Here is a 21366-nt window from a genome sequence, read left to right as displayed (position 1 = left end):
CGTAACTATTGCTCAAGGTGGTGTTTTGCCTAATATTCAAGCTGTACTTTTGCCAAAGAAGACCGAAAAGAAAGCATAAAGTGAAAAATATAGGCGAATTATAATTATAAATACCGACGCAAACAAACCGTCCTTTTCAGGACGACAAAATACATTTACAAAGAGATTTAAATAATTTCTCACTAAATGTGTTATTTTTTCATACATATTATCGAATGTGAATAGACGCATGTATATTTGCGCCAAAACTGCGGCATATAAACTGGTTATGTATACATATTCATTCATACATGTGTATACATTCCTACAGACTGTACTAAAAAACGCTCGTGTATAAATGATGTGGAGTAGATAAAGAAATGCATATGTATGTTTGTACTACGTACATTAACGAAAACACAAAAATATCATATATGTTTACGCATAAATATTCCAACAAAATGTTTGATCTTTTTCGTTAAACAAATTGTGGTCCCGAAAAGGACCGTTTTTTTTATAATAGTTTTCTTATTCATTTAATATTCTTAATAAAGAACGTGGCATCCCATTAGGTGTATTATATGTTTATACATATTACCGAATTGCGCCAAAATTGCTGCTTATAAACTGGTTATGTGTGCATATACCTACATAAACGTGTATACATGCATGCCAACTATACTTAAAAGCACACGAGTAGAAACGATATGGAGTAGATAAAGAACTGTATAGGTATGTACTACATACATTTACGAAAACACAAAAATATCTACACATAGAGGCTATTCGTAAATTCATCACTGCGCTGCATAATATGATTATTCTGCACTGCCACTGCTAATCAGCACACATCTGTTGCATCAGCCATTTTTATGATTTGTGTTTTGCTACTATTTGCGCACAATATACTGCATTGTTGCATTTTCGACCACTTATGAGTTGCGGTGTTGCCAATTTTTGCATTTACGAACAGGCCCATATATATGCATAAATATTTCAATAAAATTTTTCATCTTTTTCGTTTAACAAATTGTGGTCCTGAAAAGGACCGTTTTTTCGTAAGTTTTCTTATTGATTTAAGCACGTTCACCACGAATACGTCTAGCCAATTGAATATCTTTTGGCATAATTGTAACACGCTTAGCATGGATGGCACACAAATTGGTATCTTCAAAAAGACCAACCAAGTATGCTTCACTTGCTTCTTGTAGAGCCATAACAGCAGAACTTTGGAAACGTAGATCAGTTTTGAAATCTTGCGCTATTTCACGAACCAAGCGCTGGAATGGCAATTTGCGTATCAATAATTCGGTACTCTTTTGATAGCGACGAATTTCACGCAACGCCACTGTACCTGGACGATAACGATGTGGCTTTTTAACTCCACCAGTTGCTGGTGCACTTTTGCGTGCAGCTTTTGTCGCCAATTGTTTACGTGGTGCCTTTCCACCAGTCGATTTTCGGGCTGTTTGCTTTGTACGAGCCATTTTTCGCTACTCACTTTATTATTTTCTCACACTTGAACACTATAGAACACTGTACACTGTACCTATAACAAATTGTATGACGTTCACATCTTAAGTAGCAATTTCAACTAATACGTTTCACAAGTCCATGTATTATGTAGGCATGTGTTGAAGCGAGATAGATGTATGGTGTACCTTTTGTCTTGGGTATTGCAGTTGTGAGATTTTGGTATAAATAGATGTGCTCTCGCTTCTGTTATTTCATTGGTGGTGAAGTGTTACAGTGTTAAAGTGTTAAATTCTTACTTGTGCAAATAGTAAATATCAAAAAATGACTGGTCGCGGCAAAGGTGGTAAAGGTTTGGGAAAAGGTGGTGCCAAACGCCATCGCAAAGTTTTACGTGATAACATCCAAGGTATCACTAAACCAGCTATTCGACGTTTAGCTCGTCGTGGTGGTGTAAAACGTATATCTGGTTTGATATATGAAGAAACTCGTGGTGTTTTAAAAGTATTTTTGGAGAATGTTATCCGTGATGCAGTTACCTATACTGAACATGCCAAAAGGAAAACAGTTACAGCTATGGATGTTGTGTACGCTTTAAAGAGACAAGGCCGTACTTTATACGGTTTCGGCGGTTAAATAATTTCTTGCGTACATATTTAAAAAACGGTCCTTTTCAGGACCACAATATTCTTTTAACAAAGATTCAAAATTTTGTACAATTAAAATTTTAAACAAACTCACAATTCTGTTGTGATTCTATATTTGATGTGCATGAGTACATATGTACATTCTCATTATACAATTAACACGTTCGCGGACGTGAATGCTATAGCATTCAAATTTTAAAGCCAAGTTTTATTCATTTAATTTCATGTAACTTTAAGTTTTTGTAATTAATATACATTTTAAAGTAATGACCACTTGATTCATTAAGTACTTTCATATAACAGTTAAAATACGATATTCTGACTACAGTTATAATACATGTGTAATCAGATTTAGGATATTACAACTAGTTTCAAAAATAATTGCCTATCTATTTTTGCAGCTTCCTGAATTTTTAAGTGTCCGCGAACGTGTTAAATAGATTATGGCTGTATTTTAACACCCAGGCCTCTAGCCTGATATATTTAATTGTTAAATAATTTTTTTCGCTACATAAATACAACTTTTTAAAAATATATATGTAGTTAAAATTATATTTTCATATTTATATTTATTTCTTTAACTTTGGAATACAATCATACTCTTACTACCTTTGCCTTTTGCCTTCGCCAAGCATACAAGTTGTATACGTGTATGTAAGCACGTATGTATGTACATATGGGAATTTTGTACCTTGCTTTGACATATATTGCAAACTTTTTAAAGAAAAAGTTAAATTTTTTTATAAAGTAAAATAATATTTAATTAATTAAATAAAAAATTTTGTATGCACACATATATATATATATATATATATATACATATTTAAAAATGCGATTGATTAGTGAATATTTGCATTAATATAAAAAAATTAAATATTATATTAAAATAATTCACATTAGTGAAATTTATTTATTTCATTACCATCACTCATTTCAACCAAAATTAAAGTTTTCAATATTCATCAAAATATTGGATTATTTCATGCATCCAACTAACGCCACTGAGAATTGCTCTGGTGATACCATGGAGATATTTAATTTTATTTTTTCAAGCATATTATTTTAAGTAATATATAAAATAAACTGTTCAGATGATTGATAATTTGATATATTTTATATTTTCAATAGTAATAATTGATTTATATTAAGGAGTTTTAAGAAAATCGACTAAAACTAGCGAAAATGTAATATTTTGAGTACAAAGTTTCGACTAAAACACTCGTTACAAGAAAAATATTGACTTTATTCCAATTTAAGTATATTGATATGGAAGTGATACATGCATACTATCGTTATAGATATTCATTTGTTGAATTAGTAAATTCAGTGAATTTTAGTGAATTAAATAAATCTTAAAGTTTGTCATATAGCAGCACTAAATAGCACTGGAACGTGAAAATTTGATTATCATCTTTTCGCTCTGCTTCTCAAATTTTAAACAGAGTTAAACAACATATTGAATTCCAGAAATTATCTTTATTTACCAGTGCTCTATTGGTGTAGTGCGTACAGTGCATAAAGTGAGTGAAGTGTTTAAAGTGAGGTTTTAATCTACAATATATAAATAAAGATGTCTGATTCAGTTGCTGTTGTGAATGTAAGCTCCCCAGTAGCTACTGCTGCTACTATTGCTGAAAAAAAAGTTGTTGCCAAAAAGGTTAAGGCAGCTAAACCCAAAAAGCCGTCGGTTGCCCCTACCCATCCACCAACACAACAAATGGTCGACGCATCAATTAAGAATTTAAAGGAACGTGGCGGTTCATCACTTTTGGCGATTAAGAAATATATTAGTGCGACATACAAATGTGATGCCCAAAAATTGGCACCATTCATTAAACGCTATTTGAAATCGGCTGTTACAAGTGGCAAATTAATTCAAACCAAAGGAAAGGGTGCGTCCGGTTCATTCAAACTATCAGTTGCAGCTAGTAAATCAAGCGAGGGAAAATTGAAATCAAAAGCCGTAAAATCAGCAGAGAAGGTTAAGGCTAAAAAGAAGGCAGCAGATAGTGGTGCATCAAAGAAAAAATCATTGAGTAAAGTCAAAAAGGCAGCAAGTGGTGAGAAAAAGGTAAAAAAATCTGTTGCCAGTAAGAAAACAGCTGAAAAGAAGAAAACTGAAAAGGCTAAGGCGAAAGATGCAAAAAAGGGTGGTGCATTAAAAGTGAAACCAACTAAAGCCAAATCTGCAACTGCTAAGCCAAAAGCAGCTAAAGCAAAAGCAACTGCTGCTAAATCCAAGAAGTCTGCATCGAATAAAAAGCCAGCCGCAAAAAAACCTACAGCAGCAGGTAAAAAGTAAATAATTTACGGTGTTTGTAAGTGAGTTACAAACGGAACCTCATGGTTAATTAATAATAAGCCCTTTTCAGGGCTACAAAATCTCTTAACAAAAAGATCAAAAGTGAATTTATTCCTTACAGTGTGTAGAAAACATTTAAAAATTAAAAACCAAGTAGTTCAACAAACCAATATCATATTTAATAGACTAATGAAACCATATGAACATAGCTCTGGTATTCTTCAATATTAAGGAATTTTAAAATTAATTTCAATGTGCATACATACATACATATGTATGTATGTAGAGATATTAATGAAGACATTTTCTCATTCTCTTTGTTAATTTATATTTTGTGGCCCTGAAAAGGGCCTTGTTTGGTCAATCATTTATATACCATTAGTTCAGTTGGAAAAATTATTTGGAACTGGTATATTTGGTAACAGCTTTGGTACCTTCACTGACGGCATGTTTGGCCAATTCACCGGGCAAGAGTAAACGTACAGCAGTTTGAATTTCGCGACTGGTGATGGTTGAACGTTTGTTATAGTGAGCTAAACGCGACGCTTCCGCAGCAATGCGCTCAAAGATGTCATTCACAAAACTATTCATAATGCTCATGGCCTTGGATGAAATACCGGTATCAGGATGTACTTGTTTCAACACTTTATAGATGTAGATAGCATAACTTTCCTTCCTCTTACGCTTCTTTTTCTTATCATTTTTAGTAATATTCTTTTGAGCCTTACCGGCTTTCTTTGCTGCTTTTCCACTAGTTTTTGGCGGCATTTTAATTTCTTCACAACTTTGATGATTTTATGATTTTATTTTCACTCACACTATTTGTCACTTATTATACCTACCATGTGTCGTGTGCAGGCTTAAGTGTATATTTTCCGACCAACTCTTCGGCGAGACAATACGAAGTAGTAGTACACGCACGATGATCAACAGCACAGTATAAGGGTTGGTGCTCAGCATAGCGAGAAAGTATATAAGCAGCGCACATTTTGTGTATCAGTGAATAGTGTGCTTATACATTGAGTATAATACAGTACAGTGCTTTTTAGTGTAGTGAAGTGAACAATCTATAAGAGTGAAAATGTCAGGTCGCGGTAAAGGTGGTAAAGTTAAGGGAAAGGCAAAGTCCCGTTCAAATCGTGCTGGTCTTCAATTTCCAGTTGGTCGTATTCATCGTTTGTTGCGCAAAGGCAATTATGCTGAGCGTGTTGGTGCCGGTGCTCCAGTTTATCTAGCTGCAGTTATGGAATATTTAGCAGCTGAAGTTCTTGAATTGGCTGGTAATGCTGCTCGTGATAACAAAAAGACAAGAATCATCCCACGTCATTTACAATTGGCCATTCGCAACGATGAAGAATTGAATAAATTGTTGTCCGGCGTAACTATTGCTCAAGGTGGTGTTTTGCCTAATATTCAAGCTGTACTTTTGCCAAAGAAGACCGAAAAGAAAGCATAAAGTGAAAAATATAGGCGAATTATAATTATAAATACCGACGCAAACAAACCGTCCTTTTCAGGACGACAAAATACATTTACAAAGAGATTTAAATAATTTCTCACTAAATGTGTTATTTTTTCATACATATTATCGAATGTGAATAGACGCATGTATATTTGCGCCAAAACTGCGGCATATAAACTGGTTATGTATACATATTCATTCATACATGTGTATACATTCCTACAGACTGTACTAAAAAACGCTCGTGTATAAATGATGTGGAGTAGATAAAGAAATGCATATGTATGTTTGTACTACGTACATTAACGAAAACACAAAAATATCATATATGTTTACGCATAAATATTCCAACAAAATGTTTGATCTTTTTCGTTAAACAAATTGTGGTCCCGAAAAGGACCGTTTTTTTTATAATAGTTTTCTTATTCATTTAATATTCTTAATAAAGAACGTGGCATCCCATTAGGTGTATTATATGTTTATACATATTACCGAATTGCGCCAAAATTGCTGCTTATAAACTGGTTATGTGTGCATATACCTACATAAACGTGTATACATGCATGCCAACTATACTTAAAAGCACACGAGTAGAAACGATATGGAGTAGATAAAGAACTGTATAGGTATGTACTACATACATTTACGAAAACACAAAAATATCTACACATAGAGGCTATTCGTAAATTCATCACTGCGCTGCATAATATGATTATTCTGCACTGCCACTGCTAATCAGCACACATCTGTTGCATCAGCCATTTTTATGATTTGTGTTTTGCTACTATTTGCGCACAATATACTGCATTGTTGCATTTTCGACCACTTATGAGTTGCGGTGTTGCCAATTTTTGCATTTACGAACAGGCCCATATATATGCATAAATATTTCAATAAAATTTTTCATCTTTTTCGTTTAACAAATTGTGGTCCTGAAAAGGACCGTTTTTTCGTAAGTTTTCTTATTGATTTAAGCACGTTCACCACGAATACGTCTAGCCAATTGAATATCTTTTGGCATAATTGTAACACGCTTAGCATGGATGGCACACAAATTGGTATCTTCAAAAAGACCAACCAAGTATGCTTCACTTGCTTCTTGTAGAGCCATAACAGCAGAACTTTGGAAACGTAGATCAGTTTTGAAATCTTGCGCTATTTCACGAACCAAGCGCTGGAATGGCAATTTGCGTATCAATAATTCGGTACTCTTTTGATAGCGACGAATTTCACGCAACGCCACTGTACCTGGACGATAACGATGTGGCTTTTTAACTCCACCAGTTGCTGGTGCACTTTTGCGTGCAGCTTTTGTCGCCAATTGTTTACGTGGTGCCTTTCCACCAGTCGATTTTCGGGCTGTTTGCTTTGTACGAGCCATTTTTCGCTACTCACTTTATTATTTTCTCACACTTGAACACTATAGAACACTGTACACTGTACCTATAACAAATTGTATGACGTTCACATCTTAAGTAGCAATTTCAACTAATACGTTTCACAAGTCCATGTATTATGTAGGCATGTGTTGAAGCGAGATAGATGTATGGTGTACCTTTTGTCTTGGGTATTGCAGTTGTGAGATTTTGGTATAAATAGATGTGCTCTCGCTTCTGTTATTTCATTGGTGGTGAAGTGTTACAGTGTTAAAGTGTTAAATTCTTACTTGTGCAAATAGTAAATATCAAAAAATGACTGGTCGCGGCAAAGGTGGTAAAGGTTTGGGAAAAGGTGGTGCCAAACGCCATCGCAAAGTTTTACGTGATAACATCCAAGGTATCACTAAACCAGCTATTCGACGTTTAGCTCGTCGTGGTGGTGTAAAACGTATATCTGGTTTGATATATGAAGAAACTCGTGGTGTTTTAAAAGTATTTTTGGAGAATGTTATCCGTGATGCAGTTACCTATACTGAACATGCCAAAAGGAAAACAGTTACAGCTATGGATGTTGTGTACGCTTTAAAGAGACAAGGCCGTACTTTATACGGTTTCGGCGGTTAAATAATTTCTTGCGTACATATTTAAAAAACGGTCCTTTTCAGGACCACAATATTCTTTTAACAAAGATTCAAAATTTTGTACAATTAAAATTTTAAACAAACTCACAATTCTGTTGTGATTCTATATTTGATGTGCATGAGTACATATGTACATTCTCATTATACAATTAACACGTTCGCGGACGTGAATGCTATAGCATTCAAATTTTAAAGCCAAGTTTTATTCATTTAATTTCATGTAACTTTAAGTTTTTGTAATTAATATACATTTTAAAGTAATGACCACTTGATTCATTAAGTACTTTCATATAACAGTTAAAATACGATATTCTGACTACAGTTATAATACATGTGTAATCAGATTTAGGATATTACAACTAGTTTCAAAAATAATTGCCTATCTATTTTTGCAGCTTCCTGAATTTTTAAGTGTCCGCGAACGTGTTAAATAGATTATGGCTGTATTTTAACACCCAGGCCTCTAGCCTGATATATTTAATTGTTAAATAATTTTTTTCGCTACATAAATACAACTTTTTAAAAATATATATGTAGTTAAAATTATATTTTCATATTTATATTTATTTCTTTAACTTTGGAATACAATCATACTCTTACTACCTTTGCCTTTTGCCTTCGCCAAGCATACAAGTTGTATACGTGTATGTAAGCACGTATGTATGTACATATGGGAATTTTGTACCTTGCTTTGACATATATTGCAAACTTTTTAAAGAAAAAGTTAAATTTTTTTATAAAGTAAAATAATATTTAATTAATTAAATAAAAAATTTTGTATGCACACATATATATATATATATATATATATACATATTTAAAAATGCGATTGATTAGTGAATATTTGCATTAATATAAAAAAATTAAATATTATATTAAAATAATTCACATTAGTGAAATTTATTTATTTCATTACCATCACTCATTTCAACCAAAATTAAAGTTTTCAATATTCATCAAAATATTGGATTATTTCATGCATCCAACTAACGCCACTGAGAATTGCTCTGGTGATACCATGGAGATATTTAATTTTATTTTTTCAAGCATATTATTTTAAGTAATATATAAAATAAACTGTTCAGATGATTGATAATTTGATATATTTTATATTTTCAATAGTAATAATTGATTTATATTAAGGAGTTTTAAGAAAATCGACTAAAACTAGCGAAAATGTAATATTTTGAGTACAAAGTTTCGACTAAAACACTCGTTACAAGAAAAATATTGACTTTATTCCAATTTAAGTATATTGATATGGAAGTGATACATGCATACTATCGTTATAGATATTCATTTGTTGAATTAGTAAATTCAGTGAATTTTAGTGAATTAAATAAATCTTAAAGTTTGTCATATAGCAGCACTAAATAGCACTGGAACGTGAAAATTTGATTATCATCTTTTCGCTCTGCTTCTCAAATTTTAAACAGAGTTAAACAACATATTGAATTCCAGAAATTATCTTTATTTACCAGTGCTCTATTGGTGTAGTGCGTACAGTGCATAAAGTGAGTGAAGTGTTTAAAGTGAGGTTTTAATCTACAATATATAAATAAAGATGTCTGATTCAGTTGCTGTTGTGAATGTAAGCTCCCCAGTAGCTACTGCTGCTACTATTGCTGAAAAAAAAGTTGTTGCCAAAAAGGTTAAGGCAGCTAAACCCAAAAAGCCGTCGGTTGCCCCTACCCATCCACCAACACAACAAATGGTCGACGCATCAATTAAGAATTTAAAGGAACGTGGCGGTTCATCACTTTTGGCGATTAAGAAATATATTAGTGCGACATACAAATGTGATGCCCAAAAATTGGCACCATTCATTAAACGCTATTTGAAATCGGCTGTTACAAGTGGCAAATTAATTCAAACCAAAGGAAAAGGTGCGTCCGGTTCATTCAAACTATCAGTTGCAGCTAGTAAATCAAGCGAGGGAAAATTGAAATCAAAAGCCGTAAAATCAGCAGAGAAGGTTAAGGCTAAAAAGAAGGCAGCAGATAGTGGTGCATCAAAGAAAAAATCATTGAGTAAAGTCAAAAAGGCAGCAAGTGGTGAGAAAAAGGTAAAAAAATCTGTTGCCAGTAAGAAAACAGCTGAAAAGAAGAAAACTGAAAAGGCTAAGGCGAAAGATGCAAAAAAGGGTGGTGCATTAAAAGTGAAACCAACTAAAGCCAAATCTGCAACTGCTAAGCCAAAAGCAGCTAAAGCAAAAGCAACTGCTGCTAAATCCAAGAAGTCTGCATCGAATAAAAAGCCAGCCGCAAAAAAACCTACAGCAGCAGGTAAAAAGTAAATAATTTACGGTGTTTGTAAGTGAGTTACAAACGGAACCTCATGGTTAATTAATAATAAGCCCTTTTCAGGGCTACAAAATCTCTTAACAAAAAGATCAAAAGTGAATTTATTCCTTACAGTGTGTAGAAAACATTTAAAAATTAAAAACCAAGTAGTTCAACAAACCAATATCATATTTAATAGACTAATGAAACCATATGAACATAGCTCTGGTATTCTTCAATATTAAGGAATTTTAAAATTAATTTCAATGTGCATACATACATACATATGTATGTATGTAGAGATATTAATGAAGACATTTTCTCATTCTCTTTGTTAATTTATATTTTGTGGCCCTGAAAAGGGCCTTGTTTGGTCAATCATTTATATACCATTAGTTCAGTTGGAAAAATTATTTGGAACTGGTATATTTGGTAACAGCTTTGGTACCTTCACTGACGGCATGTTTGGCCAATTCACCGGGCAAGAGTAAACGTACAGCAGTTTGAATTTCGCGACTGGTGATGGTTGAACGTTTGTTATAGTGAGCTAAACGCGACGCTTCCGCAGCAATGCGCTCAAAGATGTCATTCACAAAACTATTCATAATGCTCATGGCCTTGGATGAAATACCGGTATCAGGATGTACTTGTTTCAACACTTTATAGATGTAGATAGCATAACTTTCCTTCCTCTTACGCTTCTTTTTCTTATCATTTTTAGTAATATTCTTTTGAGCCTTACCGGCTTTCTTTGCTGCTTTTCCACTAGTTTTTGGCGGCATTTTAATTTCTTCACAACTTTGATGATTTTATGATTTTATTTTCACTCACACTATTTGTCACTTATTATACCTACCATGTGTCGTGTGCAGGCTTAAGTGTATATTTTCCGACCAACTCTTCGGCGAGACAATACGAAGTAGTAGTACACGCACGATGATCAACAGCACAGTATAAGGGTTGGTGCTCAGCATAGCGAGAAAGTATATAAGCAGCGCACATTTTGTGTATCAGTGAATAGTGTGCTTATACATTGAGTATAATACAGTACAGTGCTTTTTAGTGTAGTGAAGTGAACAATCTATAAGAGTGAAAATGTCAGGTCGCGGTAAAGGTGGTAAAGTTAAGGGAAAGGCAAAGTCCCGTTCAAATCGTGCTGGTCTTCAATTTCCAGTTGGTCGTATTCATCGTTTGTTGCGCAAAGGCAATTATGCTGAGCGTGTTGGTGCCGGTGCTCCAGTTTATCTAGCTGCAGTTATGGAATATTTAGCAGCTGAAGTTCTTGAATTGGCTGGTAATGCTGCTCGTGATAACAAAAAGACAAGAATCATCCCACGTCATTTACAATTGGCCATTCGCAACGATGAAGAATTGAATAAATTGTTGTCCGGCGTAACTATTGCTCAAGGTGGTGTTTTGCCTAATATTCAAGCTGTACTTTTGCCAAAGAAGACCGAAAAGAAAGCATAAAGTGAAAAATATAGGCGAATTATAATTATAAATACCGACGCAAACAAACCGTCCTTTTCAGGACGACAAAATACATTTACAAAGAGATTTAAATAATTTCTCACTAAATGTGTTATTTTTTCATACATATTATCGAATGTGAATAGACGCATGTATATTTGCGCCAAAACTGCGGCATATAAACTGGTTATGTATACATATTCATTCATACATGTGTATACATTCCTACAGACTGTACTAAAAAACGCTCGTGTATAAATGATGTGGAGTAGATAAAGAAATGCATATGTATGTTTGTACTACGTACATTAACGAAAACACAAAAATATCATATATGTTTACGCATAAATATTCCAACAAAATGTTTGATCTTTTTCGTTAAACAAATTGTGGTCCCGAAAAGGACCGTTTTTTTTATAATAGTTTTCTTATTCATTTAATATTCTTAATAAAGAACGTGGCATCCCATTAGGTGTATTATATGTTTATACATATTACCGAATTGCGCCAAAATTGCTGCTTATAAACTGGTTATGTGTGCATATACCTACATAAACGTGTATACATGCATGCCAACTATACTTAAAAGCACACGAGTAGAAACGATATGGAGTAGATAAAGAACTGTATAGGTATGTACTACATACATTTACGAAAACACAAAAATATCTACACATAGAGGCTATTCGTAAATTCATCACTGCGCTGCATAATATGATTATTCTGCACTGCCACTGCTAATCAGCACACATCTGTTGCATCAGCCATTTTTATGATTTGTGTTTTGCTACTATTTGCGCACAATATACTGCATTGTTGCATTTTCGACCACTTATGAGTTGCGGTGTTGCCAATTTTTGCATTTACGAACAGGCCCATATATATGCATAAATATTTCAATAAAATTTTTCATCTTTTTCGTTTAACAAATTGTGGTCCTGAAAAGGACCGTTTTTTCGTAAGTTTTCTTATTGATTTAAGCACGTTCACCACGAATACGTCTAGCCAATTGAATATCTTTTGGCATAATTGTAACACGCTTAGCATGGATGGCACACAAATTGGTATCTTCAAAAAGACCAACCAAGTATGCTTCACTTGCTTCTTGTAGAGCCATAACAGCAGAACTTTGGAAACGTAGATCAGTTTTGAAATCTTGCGCTATTTCACGAACCAAGCGCTGGAATGGCAATTTGCGTATCAATAATTCGGTACTCTTTTGATAGCGACGAATCTCACGCAACGCCACTGTACCTGGACGATAACGATGTGGCTTTTTAACTCCACCAGTTGCTGGTGCACTTTTGCGTGCAGCTTTTGTCGCCAATTGTTTACGTGGTGCCTTTCCACCAGTCGATTTTCGGGCTGTTTGCTTTGTACGAGCCATTTTTCACTACTCACTTTATTATTTTCCCACACTTGAACACTGTAGAACACTATAGAACACTAAACACTGTACCTATAACAAATTGTATGACGTTCACATCTTAAGTAGCAATTTCAACTAATACGTTTCACAAGTCCATGTATTATGTAGGCATGTGTTGAAGCGAGATAGATGTATGGTGTACCTTTTGTCTTGGGTATTGCAGTTGTGAGATTTTGGTATAAATAGATGTGCTCTCGCTTCTGTTATTTCATTGGTGGTGAAGTGTTACAGTGTTAAAGTGTTAAATTCTTACTTGTGCAAATAGTAAATATCAAAAAATGACTGGTCGCGGCAAAGGTGGTAAAGGTTTGGGAAAAGGTGGTGCCAAACGCCATCGCAAAGTTTTACGTGATAACATCCAAGGTATCACTAAACCAGCTATTCGACGTTTAGCTCGTCGTGGTGGTGTAAAACGTATATCTGGTTTGATATATGAAGAAACTCGTGGTGTTTTAAAAGTATTTTTGGAGAATGTTATCCGTGATGCAGTTACCTATACTGAACATGCCAAAAGGAAAACAGTTACAGCTATGGATGTTGTGTACGCTTTAAAGAGACAAGGCCGTACTTTATACGGTTTCGGCGGTTAAATAATTTCTTGCGTACATATTTAAAAAACGGTCCTTTTCAGGACCACAATATTCTTTTAACAAAGATTCAAAATTTTGTACAATTAAAATTTTAAACAAACTCACAATTCTGTTGTGATTCTATATTTGATGTGCATGAGTACATATGTACATTCTCATTATACAATTAACACGTTCGCGGACGTGAATGCTATAGCTTTCAAATTTTAAAGCCAAGTTTTATTCATTTAATTTCATGTAACTTTAAGTTTTTGTAATTAATATACATTTTAAAGTAATGACCACTTGATTCATTAAGTACTTTCATATAACAGTTAAAATACGATATTCTGACTACAGTTATAATACATGTGTAATCAGATTTAGGATATTACAACTAGTTTCAAAAATAATTGCCTATCTATTTTTGCAGCTTCCTGAATTTTTAAGTGTCCGCGAACGTGTTAAATAGATTATGGCTGTATTTTAACACCCAGGCCTCTAGCCTGATATATTTAATTGTTAAATAATTTTTTTCGCTACATAAATACAACTTTTTAAAAATATATATGTAGTTAAAATTATATTTTCATATTTATATTTATTTCTTTAACTTTGGAATACAATCATACTCTTACTACCTTTGCCTTTTGCCTTCGCCAAGCATACAAGTTGTATACGTGTATGTAAGCACGTATGTATGTACATATGGGAATTTTGTACCTTGCTTTGACATATATTGCAAACTTTTTAAAGAAAAAGTTAAATTTTTTTATAAAGTAAAATAATATTTAATTAATTAAATAAAAAATTTTGTATGCACACATATATATATATATATATATATATACATATTTAAAAATGCGATTGATTAGTGAATATTTGCATTAATATAAAAAAATTAAATATTATATTAAAATAATTCACATTAGTGAAATTTATTTATTTCATTACCATCACTCATTTCAACCAAAATTAAAGTTTTCAATATTCATCAAAATATTGGATTATTTCATGCATCCAACTAACGCCACTGAGAATTGCTCTGGTGATACCATGGAGATATTTAATTTTATTTTTTCAAGCATATTATTTTAAGTAATATATAAAATAAACTGTTCAGATGATTGATAATTTGATATATTTTATATTTTCAATAGTAATAATTGATTTATATTAAGGAGTTTTAAGAAAATCGACTAAAACTAGCGAAAATGTAATATTTTGAGTACAAAGTTTCGACTAAAACACTCGTTACAAGAAAAATATTGACTTTATTCCAATTTAAGTATATTGATATGGAAGTGATACATGCATACTATCGTTATAGATATTCATTTGTTGAATTAGTAAATTCAGTGAATTTTAGTGAATTAAATAAATCTTAAAGTTTGTCATATAGCAGCACTAAATAGCACTGGAACGTGAAAATTTGATTATCATCTTTTCGCTCTGCTTCTCAAATTTTAAACCGAGTTAAACAACATATTGAATTCCAGAAATTATCTTTATTTACCAGTGCTCTATTGGTGTAGTGCGTACAGTGCATAAAGTGAGTGAAGTGTTTAAAGTGAGGTTTTAATCTACAATATATAAATAAAGATGTCTGATTCAGTTGCTGTTGTGAATGTAAGCTCCCCAGTAGCTACTGCTGCTACTATTGCTGAAAAAAAAGTTGTTGCCAAAAAGGTTAAGGCAGCTAAACCCAAAAAGCCGTCGGTTGCCCCTACCCATCCACCAACACAACAAATGGTCGACGCATCAATTAAGAATTTAAAGGAACGTGGCGGTTCATCACTTTTGGCGATTAAGAAATATATTAGTGCGACATACAAATGTGATGCCCAAAAATTGGCACCATTCATTAAACGCTATTTGAAATCGGCTGTTACAAGTGGCAAATTAATTCAAACCAAAGGAAAAGGTGCGTCCGGTTCATTCAAACTATCAGTTGCAGCTAGTAAATCAAGCGAGGGAAAATTGAAATCAAAAGCCGTAAAATCAGCAGAGAAGGTTAAGGCTAAAAAGAAGGCAGCAGATAGTGGTGCATCAAAGAAAAAATCATTGAGTAAAGTCAAAAAGGCGGCAAGTGGTGAGAAAAAGGTAAAAAAATCTGTTGCCAGTAAGAAAACAGCTGAAAAGAAGAAAACTGAAAAGGCTAAGGCGAAAGATGCAAAAAAGGGTGGTGCATTAAAAGTGAAACCAACTAAAGCCAAATCTGCAACTGCTAAGCCAAAAGCAGCTAAAGCAAAAGCAACTGCTGCTAAATCCAAGAAGTCTGCATCGAATAAAAAGCCAGCCGCAAAAAAACCTACAGCAGCAGGTAAAAAGTAAATAATTTACGGTGTTTGTAAGTGAGTTACAAACGGAACCTCATGGTTAATTAATAATAAGCCCTTTTCAGGGCTACAAAATCTCTTAACAAAAAGATCAAAAGTGAATTTATTCCTTACAGTGTGTAGAAAACATTTAAAAATTAAAAACCAAGTAGTTCAACAAACCAATATCATATTTAATAGACTAATGAAACCATATGAACATAGCTCTGGTATTCTTCAATATTAAGGAATTTTAAAATTAATTTCAATGTGCATACATACATACATATGTATGTATGTAGAGATATTAATGAAGACATTTTCTCATTCTCTTTGTTAATTTATATTTTGTGGCCCTGAAAAGGGCCTTGTTTGGTCAATCATTTATATACCATTAGTTCAGTTGGAAAAATTATTTGGAACTGGTATATTTGGTAACAGCTTTGGTACCTTCACTGACGGCATGTTTGGCCAATTCACCGGGCAAGAGTAAACGTACAGCAGTTTGAATTTCGCGACTGGTGATGGTTGAACGTTTGTATTAGTGAGCTAAACGCGACGCTTCCGCAGCAATGCGCTCAAAGATGTCATTCACAAAACTATTCATAATGCTCATGGCCTTGGATGAAATACCGGTATCAGGATGTACTTGTTTCAACACTTTATAGATGTAGATAGCATAACTTTCCTTCCTCTTACGCTTCTTTTTCTTATCATTTTTAGTAATATTCTTTTGAGCCTTACCGGCTTTCTTTGCTGCTTTTCCACTAGTTTTTGGCGGCATTTTAATTTCTTCACAACTTTGATGATTTTATGATTTTATTTTCACTCACACTATTTGTCACTTATTATACCTACCATGTGTCGTGTGCAGGCTTAAGTGTATATTTTCCGACCAACTCTTCGGCGAGACAATACGAAGTAGTAGTACACGCACGATGATCAACAGCACAGTATAAGGGTTGGTGCTCAGCATAGCGAGAAAGTATATAAGCAGCGCACATTTTGTGTATCAGTGAATAGTGTGCTTATACATTGAGTATAATACAGTACAGTGCTTTTTAGTGTAGTGAAGTGAACAATCTATAAGAGTGAAAATGTCAGGTCGCGGTAAAGGTGGTAAAGTTAAGGGAAAGGCAAAGTCCCGTTCAAATCGTGCTGGTCTTCAATTTCCAGTTGGTCGTATTCATCGTTTGTTGCGCAAAGGCAATTATGCTGAGCGTGTTGGTGCCGGTGCTCCAGTTTATCTAGCTGCAGTTATGGAATATTTAGCAGCTGAAGTTCTTGAATTGGCTGGTAATGCTGCTCGTGATAACAAAAAGACAAGAATCATCCCACGTCATTTACAATTGGCCATCCGCAACGATGAAGAATTGAATAAATTGTTGTCCGGTGTAACTATTGCTCAAGGTGGTGTTTTGCCTAATATTCAAGCTGTACTTTTGCCAAAGAAGACCGAAAAGAAAGCATAAAGTGAAAAATATAGGCGAATTATAATTATAAATACCGACGCAAACAAACCGTCCTTTTCAGGACGACAAAATACATTTACAAAGAGATTTAAATAATTTCTCACTAAATGTGTTATTTTTTCATACATATTATCGAATGTGAATAGACGCATGTATATTTGCGCCAAAACTGCGGCATATAAACTGGTTATGTATACATATTCATTCATACATGTGTATACATGCCTACAGACTGTACTAAAAACCGCTCGTGTATAAATGATGTGGAGTAGATAAAAACATGTGTATGTATGTACTACGTACATTAACGAAAACACAAAAATATCATATATGTTTACGCATAAATATTCCAACAAAATGTTTGATCTTTTTCATTAAACAAATTGTGGTCCCAAAAAGGACCGTTTTTTTATAATAGTTTTCTTATTCATTTAATATTCTTAATAAAGAACGTGGCATCCCATTAGGTGTATTACATTTTTATACATATTACCGAATTGCGCCAAAATTGCTGCTTATAAACTGGTTATGTGTGCATATACCTACATAAACGTGTATACATGCATGCCGACTATACTTAAAAGCACACGAGTAGAAACGATATGGAGTAGATAAAGAACTGTATAGGTATGTACTACATACATTTACGAAAAAACAAAAATATCTACACATAAAGGCTATTCGTAAATTCATCACTGCGCTGCATAATATGATTATTCTGCACTGCCACTGCTAATCAGCACACATCTGTTGCATCAGCCATTTTTATGATTTGTGTTTTGCTACTATTTGCGCACAATATACTGCATTGTTGCATTTTCGACCACTTATGAGTTGCGGTGTTGCCAATTTTTGCATTTACGAACAGGCCCATATATATGCATAAATATTTCAATAAAATTTTTCATCTTTTTCGTTTAACAAATTGTGGTCCTGAAAAGGACCGTTTTTTCGTAAGTTTTCTTATTGATTTAAGCACGTTCACCACGAATACGTCTAGCCAATTGAATATCTTTTGGCATAATTGTAACACGCTTAGCATGGATGGCACACAAATTGGTATCTTCAAAAAGACCAACCAAGTATGCTTCACTTGCTTCTTGTAGAGCCATAACAGCAGAACTTTGGAAACGTAGATCAGTTTTGAAATCTTGCGCTATTTCACGAACCAAGCGCTGGAATGGCAATTTGCGTATCAATAATTCGGTACTCTTTTGATAGCGACGAATTTCACGCAACGCCACTGTACCTGGACGATAACGATGTGGCTTTTTAACTCCACCAGTTGCTGGTGCACTTTTGCGTGCAGCTTTTGTCGCCAATTGTTTACGTGGTGCCTTTCCACCAGTCGATTTTCGGGCTGTTTGCTTTGTACGAGCCATTTTTCGCTACTCACTTTATTATTTTCTCACACTTGAACACTATAGAACACTGTACACTGTACCTATAACAAATTGTATGACGTTCACATCTTAAGTAGCAATTTCAACTAATACGTTTCACAAGTCCATGTATTATGTAGGCATGTGTTGAAGCGAGATAGATGTATGGTGTACCTTTTGTCTTGGGTATTGCAGTTGTGAGATTTTGGTATAAATAGATGTGCTCTCGCTTCTGTTATTTCATTGGTGGTGAAGTGTTACAGTGTTAAAGTGTTAAATTCTTACTTGTGCAAATAGTAAATATCAAAAAATGACTGGTCGCGGCAAAGGTGGTAAAGGTTTGGGAAAAGGTGGAGCCAAACGCCATCGCAAAGTTTTACGTGATAACATCCAAGGTATCACTAAACCAGCTATTCGACGTTTAGCTCGTCGTGGTGGTGTAAAACGTATATCTGGTTTGATATATGAAGAAACTCGTGGTGTTTTAAAAGTATTTTTGGAGAATGTTATCCGTGATGCAGTTACCTATACTGAACATGCCAAAAGGAAAACAGTTACAGCTATGGATGTTGTGTACGCTTTAAAGAGACAAGGCCGTACTTTATACGGTTTCGGCGGTTAAATAATTTCTTGCGTACATATTTAAAAAACGGTCCTTTTCAGGACCACAATATTCTTTTAACAAAGATTCAAAATTTTGTACAATTAAAATTTTAAACAAACTCACAATTCTGTTGTGATTCTATATTTGATGTGCATGAGTACATATGTACATTCTCATTATACAATTAACACATTCGCGGACGTGAATGCTATAGCATTCAAATTTTAAAGCCAAGTTTTATTCATTTAATTTCATGTAACTTTAAGTTTTTGTAATTAATATACATTTTAAAGTAATGACCACTTGATTCATTAAGTACTTTCATATAACAGTTAAAATACGATATTCTGACTACAGTTATAATACATGTGTAATCAGATTTAGGATATTACAACTAGTTTCAAAAATAATTGCCTATCTATTTTTGCAGCTTCCTGAATTTTTAAGTGTCCGCGAACGTGTTAAATAGATTATGGCTGTATTTTAACACCCAGGCCTCTAGCCTGATATATTTAATTGTTAAATAATTTTTTTCGCTACATAAATACAACTTTTTAAAAATATATATGTAGTTAAAATTATATTTTCATATTTATATTTATTTCTTTAACTTTGGAATACAATCATACTCTTACTACCTTTGCCTTTTGCCTTCGCCAAGCATACAAGTTGTATACGTGTATGTAAGCACGTATGTATGTACATATGGGAATTTTGTACCTTGCTTTGACATATATTGCAAACTTTTTAAAGAAAAAGTTAAATTTTTTTATAAAGTAAAATAATATTTAATTAATTAAATAAAAAATTTTGTATGCACACATATATATATATATATATATATATACATATTTAAAAATGCGATTGATTAGTGAATATTTGCATTAATATAAAAAAATTAAATATTATATTAAAATAATTCACATTAGTGAAATTTATTTATTTCATTACCATCACTCATTTCAACCAAAATTAAAGTTTTCAATATTCATCAAAATATTGGATTATTTCATGCATCCAACTAACGCCACTGAGAATTGCTCTGGTGATACCATGGAGATATTTAATTTTATTTTTTCAAGCATATTATTTTAAGTAATATATAAAATAAACTGTTCAGATGATTGATAATTTGATATATTTTATATTTTCAATAGTAATAATTGATTTATATTAAGGAGTTTTAAGAAAATCGACTAAAACTAGCGAAAATGTAATATTTTGAGTACAAAGTTTCGACTAAAACACTCGTTACAAGAAAAATATTGACTTTATTCCAATTTAAGTATATTGATATGGAAGTGATACATGCATACTATCGTTATAGATATTCATTTGTTGAATTAGTAAATTCAGTGAATTTTAGTGAATTAAATAAATCTTAAAGTTTGTCATATAGCAGCACTAAATAGCACTGGAACGTGAAAATTTGATTATCATCTTTTCGCTCTGCTTCTCAAATTTTAAACAGAGTTAAACAACATATTGAATTCCAGAAATTATCTTTATTTACCAGTGCTCTATTGGTGTAGTGCGTACAGTGCATAAAGTGAGTGAAGTGTTTAAAGTGAGGTTTTAATCTACAATATATAAATAAAGATGTCTGATTCAGTTGCTGTTGTGAATGTAAGCTCCCCAGTAGCTACTGCTGCTACTATTGCTGAAAAAAAAGTTGTTGCCAAAAAGGTTAAGGCAGCTAAACCCAAAAAGCCGTCGGTTGCCCCTACCCATCCACCAACACAACAAATGGTCGACGCATCAATTAAGAATTTAAAGGAACGTGGCGGTTCATCACTTTTGGCGATTAAGAAATATATTAGTGCGACATACAAATGTGATGCCCAAAAATTGGCACCATTCATTAAACGCTATTTGAAATCGGCTGTTACAAGTGGCAAATTAATTCAAACCAAAGGAAAAGGTGCGTCCGGTTCATTCAAACTATCAGTTGCAGCTA

At 33.3% G+C, this 21366-nt stretch overlaps 2 protein-coding genes and 2 pseudogenes across 2 annotated transcripts; 2 read left to right on the top strand and 2 right to left on the bottom strand.

The window, feature by feature from the left end:
* Positions 1-1726: 1726 nt before the first annotated feature.
* LOC128864637 (uncharacterized) lies at positions 1727-7866 on the top strand (annotated as a pseudogene).
* On the bottom strand, positions 4798-5180 carry LOC128863307 (histone H2B). Its single transcript, XM_054102418.1, has one exon. The coding sequence runs from the start codon at positions 5167-5169 to the stop codon at positions 4798-4800; it is 372 nt and encodes a 123-aa protein (XP_053958393.1). The 5' UTR covers positions 5170-5180.
* A 2709-nt stretch (positions 7867-10575) lies between the features above and the next one.
* LOC128864024 (histone H2B) lies at positions 10576-10958 on the bottom strand. Its single transcript, XM_054103494.1, has one exon. The coding sequence runs from the start codon at positions 10945-10947 to the stop codon at positions 10576-10578; it is 372 nt and encodes a 123-aa protein (XP_053959469.1). The 5' UTR covers positions 10948-10958.
* Positions 10959-13292: 2334 nt separating this feature from the next.
* LOC128864636 (uncharacterized) lies at positions 13293-19453 on the top strand (annotated as a pseudogene).
* Positions 19454-21366: the final 1913 nt, after the last annotated feature.

This window comes from Anastrepha ludens, chromosome 5 (genome assembly GCF_028408465.1).
Source record: "Anastrepha ludens isolate Willacy chromosome 5, idAnaLude1.1, whole genome shotgun sequence".
Taxonomy (NCBI): Eukaryota; Metazoa; Arthropoda; class Insecta; order Diptera; family Tephritidae; genus Anastrepha; species Anastrepha ludens.
The sequence above is the reverse complement of the archived record's forward strand: the minus strand, read 5'-3'. Positions and strand labels throughout refer to the sequence as shown.

Excerpts from the sequence above, each read along its gene's own strand:
- LOC128864024 (XM_054103494.1), bottom strand. The coding sequence starts at position 10,947 with ATGCCGCCAAAAACTAGTGGAAAAGCAGCAAAGAAAGCCGGTAAGGCT.
- LOC128863307 (XM_054102418.1), bottom strand. The coding sequence starts at position 5,169 with ATGCCGCCAAAAACTAGTGGAAAAGCAGCAAAGAAAGCCGGTAAGGCT.